This window comes from Coregonus clupeaformis, chromosome 35, assembly GCF_020615455.1.
Source record: "Coregonus clupeaformis isolate EN_2021a chromosome 35, ASM2061545v1, whole genome shotgun sequence".
Classification (NCBI taxonomy): domain Eukaryota; kingdom Metazoa; phylum Chordata; class Actinopteri; order Salmoniformes; family Salmonidae; genus Coregonus; species Coregonus clupeaformis.
In genome coordinates, this window is record NC_059226.1 from 24,611,310 (window position 1) to 24,623,750 (window position 12,441).

At 44.3% G+C, this 12,441-nt stretch overlaps 1 protein-coding gene across 5 annotated transcripts in view; it reads right to left on the reverse strand.

Moving 5' to 3' along the window:
* Window positions 1-12,441, reverse strand: part of LOC121585154 (caskin-2) — a 95,061-nt gene that overhangs the window by 39,343 nt on the left and 43,277 nt on the right. For all 5 annotated transcript variants that reach the window (XM_041901531.2, XM_041901530.2, XM_045210964.1 and 2 more), the window contains exon 3: window positions 4,699-4,750. In XM_041901531.2, the coding sequence (XP_041757465.2) occupies window positions 4,699-4,750 (52 nt within the window). The remainder of the gene's footprint in view (window positions 1-4,698; window positions 4,751-12,441) is intronic.

Here is a 12,441-nt window from a genome sequence, read left to right on the forward strand (position 1 = left end):
ACAGTGAGTCACGTGGCCGCTTGCTATATAAAGCAGGCAGACAGGCAACGAGGCATTCAGTTACTGTTCGATTGAACATTTGAATGGGCAAAATGAGTGACCTAAGCGACTTTGAGTGTGGTATGATCGTCGGTCCTAGGAGCGCCAGTTCTACTATCTCAGAAATAGCTGGCCTCCTGGACTTTTCACACACGACAGTGTCTAGGGTTTACAGAAAATGGTGCAACAAACAAAAAACATCCATTCAGCGGCAGTGGGCGAAAACAGCTTGTTGATGAGAGGTCGAAGGAGAATGGCAAGAATCGTGCAAGCCAACAGGCGGGCCACAAACAGGCAAATAGCGGCGCAGTACAAAAGTGGTGTGCAGAATGGCATCTCAAAACGCACAACTCGTCGGTCCTCGTCACGGATGGGCTATTGCAGCAGACGACCACAGAGGGTTCCACTCCTATCAGCTAAAAACAAGAAGAAGCGGCTCCAGTGGGCACGCGATCACCAACACTGGACAATTGAGGAGTGGAAAAACGTTGCCTGGTCCGACGAATCCCGATTCCTGTTGCGTCATGCTGATGGCACAGTCCGGATTTAGTATAAACAGTATGAGTCCATGGCCCCATCCTGCCTGGTGTCAAAGGTACAGGGTGGTGGCAGTGATGTGGATAATGTTAGATCCCTTGATACCAATTGAACAGGCTGTTCTGGAGGTAAAGGGGGGTCCAACCCGGTACTAGATGTGTGAACCTAATAAACTGCCCACTGAGTGCCGTTGGAAAGTATTCAGACCCCTTGACTTCTTTCACATTTTGGTACGTTACAGCCTTATTCTAAAATTGATTAAATAAAACAATACACACAATACCCCAAAATGAGAAAGTGAAAACAGGTTTTTAGAAATGTTTGCAAATGTATTACAAATAAAAAAAACAGAAACACCTTATTTACATAAGTATTCAGACCCTTTGCTATGAGACTCGAAATTGAGCTCAGGTGCATCCTGTTCCCATTGATTATCCTTGAGATGTTTCTACAACTTGATTGGAGTCCACCTGTGGTAAATTATATTGATTGGACATGATTTGGAAAGGCACACACCTGTCTATATAAGGTCCCACAGTTGACAGTGCAAGTCTGAGCAAAAACCAAGCCATGAGGTAGAAGGAATTTTCCGTAGAGCTCCGAGACAGGATTGTGTCGAGGCACAGATCTGGGAAAGGGTACCAATACATTTCTGCAGCATTGAAGGTCCCCAAGAACACAGTGACCTCCATCAATCTTAAATGGAAGAAGTTTGGAACCACCAAGACTCTTCCTAGAGCTGGCCGCCCGGACAAACTGAGCAATCGGGGGAGAAGGGCTTTGTCAGGGAGGTGACCAAGAACCCGATGGTCACTCTGACAGAGCTCTAGTGTTCCTCTGTGGAGATGGGAGAACCTTCCAGAAGGACAACCATCTCTGCAGCACTCCACCAATCAGGCCTTTTATGGTAGAGTGGCCAGACGGAAGACACTCCTCAGTAAAAGGCACATAACAGCCCGCTTGGAGTTTGCCAAAAGGCACCTAAAGGACTCTCAGACCATGAGAAACAAGATTCTCTGATCTGATGAAACCAAGATTGAACTCTTTGGCCTGAATGCCAAGCGTCACATCTGGAGGAAACCTGGCACCATCCCTACGGTGAAGCACGGTGATGGCAGCATCATGCTGTGGGGATGTTTTTTCAGCAGCAGGGACTGGGAGACTTGTCAGGTTGGAGGCAACGATGAACGGTGCAAAGTACAGAGAGATCCTTGATGAAAACCTGCTCCAGAGCGCTCAGGACCTCAGACTGGGGCAAAGGTTCACCTTCCAACAGGAGAACGACCCTAAGCACATAGCCAAGACAACTCAGGAGTGGCTTTGGGACAAGTCTCTGAATGTCCTTGAGTGGCCCAGCCAGAGCCCGGACTTGAACCCGATCGAAAATAGCTGTGTAGCAACGCTCCCCATCCAACCTGACAGAGCTTGAGAGGATTTGCAGAGAAGAATGGGAGAAACTCCCCAAATACAGGTGTGCCAAACTTGTAGCGTCATACCGAAGAAGACTCGAGGCTGTAATCGCTGCCAAAGGTGCTTCAACAAAGTACTGAGTAAAGGGTCTAAATACTTATGCAAATGTGATATTTCCATTTTTTATTTTTAATAAATTTGCAAAAATGATTTTTTTTAAACAGTTTTTTCTTTGTCATTATGGGGTATTGTGCATTAAAAAAATTAAAAAAAAATTTAGAATAAGGCTGTAACGTAACAAAATGTGGAAAAAGTCAAGGGGTCTGAATACTTTCCGAATGCACTGTATATCAACCATGTCCACGCCTACAGTAGGGGATGAGTAAGAACCTTTCATCATCCTCTCATACAGGTCTTCACCTGAACAACATTCCTAGTATTACATACTAAAGAGCCCAGTGATATCCACCCTCACCCAAGACAGACTGAAAGCGTTCCATGATTGCCCAACAACAACAAAGTGTTCTAGAAAAACAAAAAGCCTACAATATACATGATACGGTACGGTCTACTAATGGAGACATGGAGCGCTAGACTAAGCTATAGGATATGAGACTGAGTTGTAGTGACAAGATGAGGGATCGGATTCCTGCAGTAGTATAGTCTGTGTTTAATGCTACAGAGCAAAGCAGTGCCAACAGCACTGATGAATAATGCAATACCTTTTCCTCCACTTGAAATTCCATGTCCCCACGGGGGCCATTAGAACCGAGCAGCACACACACACACACAGCCTGAGCCACACACAGCAAGGCACAAATTAGCACTCTTCCGACATGCTAATGTTGAGCCCCACATACACTATACAATATATACAAAAGTATGTGCACCCCTTCAAATTAGTGGATTCTGCTATTTCAGCCACACCCGTTGCTGACAGGTGTATAAAATCGAGCACACAGCCATGCAATCTACATAGAAACATTGGCAGTAGAATGGCCTTACTGAAGAGCTCAGCGACTTTCAACGTGGCACCGTCTGTCCTCGGTTGCAACACTCACTGTTGAGCCCTGACCTCAACCCAATCGAACACCTTTGGGATGAATTGGAACGCAGACTGCGAGCCAGGCCTAATCACCCAACATCAGTGCCTGACTTCACTAATGCTCTTGTGGCTGAACGGAAGCAAGTCCCCGTAGTTCAGCGAGGTCATCTTCCAACATCTAGTGCAAAGCCTTCCCAGAAGAGTGGAGGCTGTTATAGCAGCAAAGGGGGGACCAACTCCATATTAATGCCCATGATTTTGGAATGAGATGTTCGACAAGCAGGTGTCCACATACTTTTGGTCATGTAGTGTATCATCATCATCATCAAGCCTCTAACTCTGTTTCCAGCCACGTTTTTCCTCTCTGGTGCACTAGTGTATAATTCCCGGATGCGGTAGCTGTCATCACTGCATTGAGTTGTGTGGCAGCTTTTGTAAACACTCCTATCTAATCGGTCACAGTCCCGCCCTCTACGCCAGACGAACCCCACCCCTGACCCATGCCCCGCCTCTGAACCCCCTGCCCCCCTGGCCCCCCTGGCCCCCCCTGGCCCCCCCCCTGGCCCCTGAGAGCTGACAAAGAGAGACAACGGGGTTGGAGAAGATGCATAACAAGCAGTAAACCATGGCCAGAGCCTGGGGCCTGGGGCCAGATATATGGTGTGCCAATGTCTTGCTCTCTGGACCATTTTACAGCCCTCTCAGGGGCACGGCTTATCTAAAGGTCTCCCACTGTTGTCTTGTCTCTTCTCTCCACTTGTGTTACTCTGTTTATTTAGGCTGAATGAGGGGGCACCAGTCGTGTCTGTAGAGGGGGAAGGCTGTTTGGATGGATTTGGGAGACTGGGAGTATCCAGAGCTATAAGAGATAGTTATATTTGGATATCTCAGGTGTGCTAAGCCTAATGGACTCAATCTGAACTCAGAGAGTCTAACTGTAGAGTTTGCATGATCTACTTTTTGACTAGTTCATATTCTACAGGGGGCTGAGCAACTCTTTAAAAAAGCCATTCTGCACCAAGGGATATCATCAATTTTATCAATGTGATATTCTGTCAGCTACTGAGAGCAATTGTGAAAATTTGTATGGCTCTAGCAGCCGACAAAAATATCTGCGATGAAAACACACCACCCTGTGAGAAGGGAAAAAGAGAAGAAACTGAGGAAACTGAGAAAGTGAGAACTTTCATATGGGATCCAAGTCCCTCCACAAAGAGAACAATAGATGAGGAGAAACTAGACCTATGCTAATAAGTGAGAAGGGAACATTTTTACAGTCAGCATTTCCACTGGCAGACAGGGTAACTTGGGGGTTAGTAGACTGTGGTGTGTCTGCTTTTGGGCAAGAAGCAGTAGTAAAAACAACATTTATATGAGCGTTTTCAGCAGTGACACCTCCGCTTCTCCTCCAGACACAATTACCAGTTAGTCTGCTTTGGCTGACTTAGCAGAAGGCCATGATTCAACCCAAGGCAAACTAACGCAGAGTGTTTATCACAAGCCAAAACAAGACGCACTGAGATTTAAAATCCCAGCACTTGTATCTAGAAGCTACACAGTGAAAATACTGTTTTACAGAAAGAGCAGCTTATTGGTAGGCCATCCTTTATTTCAGAGGTTGTCTGTCTGAGTTCTTTAGGACAGTGTTATTATCATCACACACTTACCCATCTCCATCCTGGTAGTTGACATTCAGTCTCTTCGTGGAGCCCAACAACTCTGCAAAAACACAAAACAGAAAATAAATCAACATACGCTCAGGATATTTTTAGAATAAACACTGTGCTACTGGTTAACCTAGAAACTATTCACTTAAGCCTGGAGGGAAGTGCCTTGCATGGTGCATGTTCAGTTCATGGTTTCTAGTAGTATACTGGATTGGCTTGCTTTTTGGTTGTGCAAAATCTGGTGGATGAGCATTGTTTTACAATTATTAGTTCACTCATGATCATGTCTTTGCTTGTGAGCTCAAACCGTCTCAAAGTTCAACAAGATCATCTGTGGGAACCAACTCAGTCATTCTAAACGATTATAGAGCATCTGGTTCTGGAGAGGCTGAAGACCTGCAGGCCACAGGACTAAGAGAACCTGGTCCTGATACTCACCCTGATTGGAGGGCTATGGGTCAGGGTTCAGGGTTTAAGGAGAGAGCGACAGACAGTGGAGTGGAGACTCTAGCTAGCTCACCCACCAGGCCCCAAACCAGTGAGACCACTATCCCAAACAAACTGTCCCTCATAGATCTTTCCCTTTCTCTCCTCTAGAGGCAGTTCATTAGCCTCTGACCCCAGGCTGACCTCTGTGGCCAGGTCAGGAGACAATACACTGTTCAGAGAACAGAGGGAGGGGAGGAGACCTTGTTGTGTCCTTTGATCTTCTCCTACAGATGCCTCTCCATCAGCCTAGTGCAGCTTTGGAAGAAACAATGTTGTCACTCGCCCCCACAGGGACTCATATGGTGCTTTTCCATCTGGAGTTACCACCACACCAGGGTGCTGCCAGTGTTTTATGTTAATGTAAGCTCTAGTTATTCTGTTTCCATCTGGAGTTTGACACTAAAGACTTGTGGCGAGCAGAATCAACAACCTATGCATCATTTAAGAAGACTGTTGCTTTGTGAGAAGGTGTTAAAGTTCACAGTTAGCCATTGCTATGTAAATTCCAGCTGAAAAGTACCCAGGGCTTTACCATGGCTCCAAGTCAGAGCAGTTCTGCCGGAGCCATGGCCTAGTGAGACACGGGTGCCGGCCCACGTAGATGGAAAAAGAAAAGTCTGAGCCTTTTGGGTAAAACACTGGGTAAATCCTCATTGGAAATGTGCCAATAGTCACTACAGTCGCTATGGGCAACGTCAAGACCTGTCAACTAAACTGATGGAGACATCTACTGCCCTCCCAAGACGTGATCGACCAATGGCAGGGTCGTTCCCTTGTGTATCTCACTGGCCCTGCTGACACCCCAGGTCTCTTTGACATCTTTCATACAGCAATTTCTCCAAACATAAGCACAGACTCACCAGTTGCATGTGATAAGGAGGAGAGCATTCTTATCAACTCTGTGAATTCCAAACAAAGTCTGTGCTTTGTAGAGTCATGCAGCTCATGCCCTGCATTCAATCAGCATGTCATTGGGATGCCACAGTCATCGTCCATGAGCTGAAAATAGTCACTCATTTCACAGCAAGGTCATTGAGACTATGAATCATCCCAACCAGCGGCAGACACAGTAGTCATCATACAGTTTAATGTCAGACACTAAGCTTTTGTCATCTGCTGTAATAGTAATAGAGGTCTGTGAGGCAGCGCTCCATCCATGTCAGCTGGTCATAAAATAGAGTCTGCACTTGTGTTCTAGTCTCCCATGGTGTCTGTGAAGGTGGGTCAGCCGCTGTGAGGGTCACTGTTTGCTATGAGTTCAGCGAGGTCAAAGGGCAGGCCACAGGGGGTTAACACAGAACCGAGTGGGAAAGAAGTCCCAGACACTGGAAACACCCACGGTGTGGAGACATGGCGACAGCCCCAGTCTTACTACTGATCATTATGTCTGAGCAGGAGGCGAGCAAGGCCAAGGTAGCCTCAACAGCCCCAAAACAAGTGCTTTGAAGTGAGCTTCTATTCCAGATCTCTGCTCCACAGCCAGTTTCACCTTGGGGATCTCTGTGGCTCTTTGATTATGCCCTCAATTCCATAATTAATTAGATGTATTAAACATTGCTTGTCGCAGTCAAGTCATGGGAACACAATCCCCCCTCAAAAAAAGTTTTCAGAACACTTTGCTGGCCGTGTAACAAACACACACTGACATCAAACTCCTCTCTTGTGACTGACAGCACAGGCTGCCTGGCCTTCTCTTCACTACAGGAACCAGTCGCTGATGCTAAATATTGCAGCAAATTGCCCATTGAAGCTTTCATCTGCTGCACATTTGTTAAAAGTTATTTTTAAGGTAGTTTATGGAGAGGGGGGAAAGCGTTGCCTGTTCGGTTACAACGTTTTGAGGACTCCATATCTTTTTTTAATTTAAGCTGAAAGTATAACGTACCATAGGTTTGGTGCCGCAAGAATGCTGGGCAAAAGGGAGATTTTGCTAAAGTCTGCACATTTGAGAATTCTGTCTTGGAACAAGTTCATGGATTCAAGTCGCAGCCTGTGCCTCTGGTGCGACTGGCAGAAACAGAATCTGTTGTAAAATCTCAGACTAAAATTAGACAACCACTGTGAGTATCAAAACTATGATTATATGTTCTTCCATAAAAGAGCAGGCAACGCCTCAGAAATCCATTTTGTTTCTGGGGCTCAAATGACTGCACTTACGTCCAGGCAATAAACATACAAAAGTTCAGGTCATAATTTTCTTTCTGCACTCATTGTGGTGTAGAACAGAGACCAGGCCACCATTATCCATCCAAAATGTGAGGCAGGAACAGCTCTGTTATAGAAGAAAGAGCTTTCAAAAGTAGGCCTTGTCGAAAACTGCTCTGTGAAAAACGCCAGCAGTCCCATCCAACCATATTCCTGCCTTTTATGACTTCATGCCCGAGATTCAAGCTTTAAGTTGCAATAAAGAAACCCTGATAACTTTAAAGGACATTTTTAAAAACGCCACGTCTACATCTTCCAGATTAATTGTGAGTAAATCCATATGGCTGTTTTGTATGGTTTTTAATGGCTGCAGGGCTGGTTTTGGTCCAACACTAAAATAAAATAAAATCACTACTATGGTATCCGCCTGTTGCAATAACAGGAGTTACTGTGACTGGCATCACTCAATTACATTTACATTTACATTTTAGTCATTTAGCAGACGCTCTTATCCAGGGCGACTTACAGTTAGTGAACACATATATATATATTTTTTTATACTGGCCCCCCGTGGGAATCGAACCCACAACCCTGGCATTGCAAACGCCATGCTCTATCAACTGAGCTACATCCCTGCCGGCCATTCCCTCCCCTACCCTGGACGACGCTGGGCCAATTGTGCGCCGCCCATGAGTCTCCCGGTCGCGGCCGGCTGCGACAGAGCCTGGATTCGAACCAGGATCTCTAGTGGCACAGTTAGCACTGCGATGCAGTGCCTTAGACTACTGCGCCACTCAGGAGTACAATAAACCAGTAAATAAAGAGGACCACTGCCAAAATGATTATACATCCCTTCACCCCTCTGTTCACATATCTTTCATTGTTTTTGAGGATATATTATACTCAAATAGTAACAAATTAGATCTACTACAGTAGTGGTTTAACAGCTGGCCATCTTCCTCCTCGGTAGCTGCCCCTTAGGTGGATTCAGCTAATCAGCGAGGAAACATCTTGTTGGGATGATTAAAGGGCAGAAGAAAGCCCTTTCCTCCCCTCGCGTTATGGAGGCCTGATTGTTTAGTATCTGAGACAGAGTGTTTGATCCGACCGCACCATTTGAAGACTCAATTGTGACACCGGAAACCCCGGGTCCACAATCAGGCTGGTGGATTCCAGCGACTTCACAGCTCTGCTGTGCTCCTCGGGCTCTCACAGGACTGGCACTGGAACACAGGAAGCTGCATGTAGTTTGGCTAAGGAAGGAACGGGACGGGACCTGCAGCGTCTTAGAGCCTCTTCACACCTACTACATTTTTCGTAAAAATACTTGCAGTAACAGCCTGCTACATTCTAGGGATGAGTATGAGTAATTGAGTATTCCAACGGACGTCAAAACTCAATCTTTAACCAGAGATTATTATTTTTTTATACTGTAAAACTATTTGGTCAAAAAAAGTTATTGAAGACAATGTTATTTTGCTTTGACTCTAATGTTCAAATTGTACATGTGCATTTGCGGAACACAACAAAAAAGAAACCAAGCCAAGCATCACACATTTCTGCTCCCTAAATTCCCTTTACCCTCCTTGTTTCACTCACTCAATTGCGTTTGACCGCTCCCTCTACACACGCGTGCTGAGTGCACACACAAGCTCCTGTTAGGCCTACATGAATAAATGCCTATAAAAACGTATCTAACTGATGGGATACACAAGCTACATTCCTTTCCAAATGACGTCAGTTTTATCACAAATTCAAAATGGACTGGTTGACTGAAGTAGGGAAATATGTGTTCCAACAATGAGCTGCAGTTTTGGAAAGATTGTGTCCTGTCTATTTTCTGCTTAGGCTACTTTGCGAACTGCTAGTTCCATTTAGAATTGGTTAGCCTAGGCTATAACCCCCCTAAACATAGACAGTGAAAATATGTTAAAACATTAGTTTGATAAAGACAAAAAGCATATTTTCATCAGAATCATTAAGCCTAGGCCTACTCACCAAACAGATGTCATGGCCGTAATTCATCCCCATGCAATGTTCAATGTGGAATTGTTATTCTATTTAGAAAATTCCAGAAAACAGGCAGAATAAACTAAATAGAACGTCTGTATATCGAAAAGAAGACAGATTTTGGTTTGTAACCCTGACAAAATTGTATTTCAACTCGACAAATTTACCCCATTTTAAATGACCACTCTTTGAGAATAACTTTTCCAGACGCTAGATGCGCATCACTTTTTCATTTGGAAAAATATTCGGTTTTATTTTCATGTTTTTTTTACTATAAAATAGTTGTGTCTTGACTGTGATAAGGGCTCTGGAAATAAGAGCATATTGTCTGATAAATTAAGAAAACAAGGCTATGCCATTGCACAGCCATATGAAGGACAACCATCCCTGCAGTACTCCACCAATTAGGCCTTTATAGAAGAGTGGCCAGACGGAAGCCACGCCTCAGTAAAAGGAACATGACAGCCCGCTTGGAGTTTGCCAAAAGGCACCTAAAGGACGCAGACCATGAGAAACAAGATTCTCTGGTCTGATGAAACCAAGATTGAACTCTTTGGCCTGAATGCCAAGTGTCACATCTGGAGGAAACCTGGCACCATCCCTACGGTGAAACATAGTGGTGGCAGCATCATGCTGTGGGGATGTCTTTCAGCGGCAGGGACTGGGAGACTAGTCAGGATCAAGGGAAAGATGAATGGAGAAAAGTATAGAGAGCTCCTTGATGAAAACCTGCCCCAGACTTGGGGGACGGTTCACCTTCCAACAGGACAACGACCCTAAGCACACAGCCAAGACAACACAGGAGTGGCTTCAGGACAAGTCTCTGAATGTCCTTGAGTGACCCAGCCAGAGCCCGGACCTGAAAATAGCAGTGCAGCGACGCTCAACATCCAACCTAACAGAGCTTGAGAGGATCTGCAGAGAAGAATGGGAGAAACTCCCCAAATACAGGTGTGCCAAGCTTATAGCGTCATACCCAAGAAGACTCGATACTGTAATCGCTGCCAAAGGTGCTTCAACAAAGTTCTGAGTAAAAGGGTCTGAATACTTATGTAAATGTGATATTTCAGTTTTTTATTTTTTATAAATGTGTTAAAATGTCTAAAAACGTTTTGGTTTTGTCATTATGGGGTATTGTGTGTAGAGTGATGAGGGAAAACAACTATTTAACCCACTTTAGAATAAGGCTGTAACGTAACAAAATGTGGAAAAAATCAAGGGGTCTGAATACTTTCCGAAGGCACCGTATATGGGCCAATTTAGCAATTAGGATTTGTTATCTGTAATGGTTATGATAAATGCGCACATCTTTTTTTCCAGTGCAATATTGGGGGAGTACTCGAAAGAAAATCATGTGAGTACTCGAACAGTCAAAAAATGACAAATGCCCATCCCGGCTGCACTGAGCCACGTAAAACTATGGATGCCCATCTCAACAGACGAGAAAATAAACCCTTTAAAGGGTAGGTAGCATAAACGGAACCACACGTAACATATTTGCATTAGTATACGCATCGAAAGTCCCAATGTTAAGTTATACTTCACTTTTCTATTTTTAGAGTTATTACATCAGAATTCCAAAGAATGCCAAAGTCATGTCGGAAAATGTTTTTCTGAGGATGGGATGTAATATGGATTCCCCAGCCAGCCAGCCTATTCCCTATAATGTCAACTCCAACAGAAATAACATCAAATGAAACCAAATCGTTTGCACTCATTACTACTGGTTTCAATTATATTTTCAGGGAACTTACAAGCAAATACTTTATGATTTTGTTGTTACAAATCAACTTGCAAGTTTGCTAGCCAACTAGCCCGCTAACCTTAGCCCTACCAGCGTTACATTAGCACAGCTTGAGTCAGCTATTTGCTATCAACAGCTAAATTAAAGTAAACCAACGTTTTGGAAATGCATAACGCCATCTAACCAGTTATCAAATAATATTATCAAAGAATGTTAGCTATATGCAGTTATTTTTGCCAGCAAGATAGCCAGCCAGCGAACTATTTAGCCAACCACAAAGCCAGAGCCCAACAATTGGAGACCAGGTAGAACACAACAAAAACATAACCGCAGACCAAAAGCAAAGAGAGAGCAGAGACGTACAGATTGATGGCTGAGGCCCATCCGATGGTAAAACTTTTAATAGAGTGCAGGTTGAGTTAGCTACAAAAGCAAGGGGAGGCGGGCACTTCACCGGGCTGACGGAGAGTCAGTGAGGGAATTCCAATAGCTAGATTCCAGATGTCAGCTAGCGTGCTAGCACTAAGCCAAGATGGAACAAGTTACAAAACTCCTGTAGCCTACTTCATAGAGAACATGCCGAAAAGTTGACAAAACAAAAAGGAGAACAGACGAGGCACTACAGATCAAGCAGGTATAATTTTCTCTTTTGTTTTGAACCCACACCAAGAAAGCACCAGAGCATGCCGTGCTAATGGGTTCCCACTAGATAACACAGCCAAAGTCTGAAGAGCATGAGGATGCTAACGTTAGCCGGCTTGAGCTAGCATACGAACTTGGTAGCACAGGGTAGATTCTCCATATGATGTTGAGAAAAAGTGCATTGTGGGTAGTTTAGAAGATATCTGGAAATAAGTTAATAAGTAATAACACAAAAACATAACTATATTTGTAGTTATAGGTAACCAGATCATGACTATAACTAAGTTTCTAAGTCTTTGACAACACTGTGTTGTTACTTTGGTGAGTAAAAACTCATCCTTCCTACCCTTTAATTGTCTGCCCATACATGCTTGTGAATTGTTGCATTATTCAAGAGTGAAATATGTTTTGGTTGCATTATTCAATAGTGTAATATGTTTAAGAATAAAAGTTAGTCACTGTTGAATAGTTTTTGCTTACTGGCTTGTGGCTACTGTGATATTTACGGTAAATTTGAGCTGCGGACCAAAAATGTCACGTTGCCAGCCACAACGAAAGGTACAGTAAAGCAAGGATGTAATGTGAACTGAAAAGCAGAATTATCTTTTCGCCACCCCGCTCCTCACTCTCCTTCATATCTCGTAGTGGGAATAGGGCCTTATCTGCTGAGTAAATGGGGACAGGAACAGTCACAGCGGAGTGCAGTTTCTTTT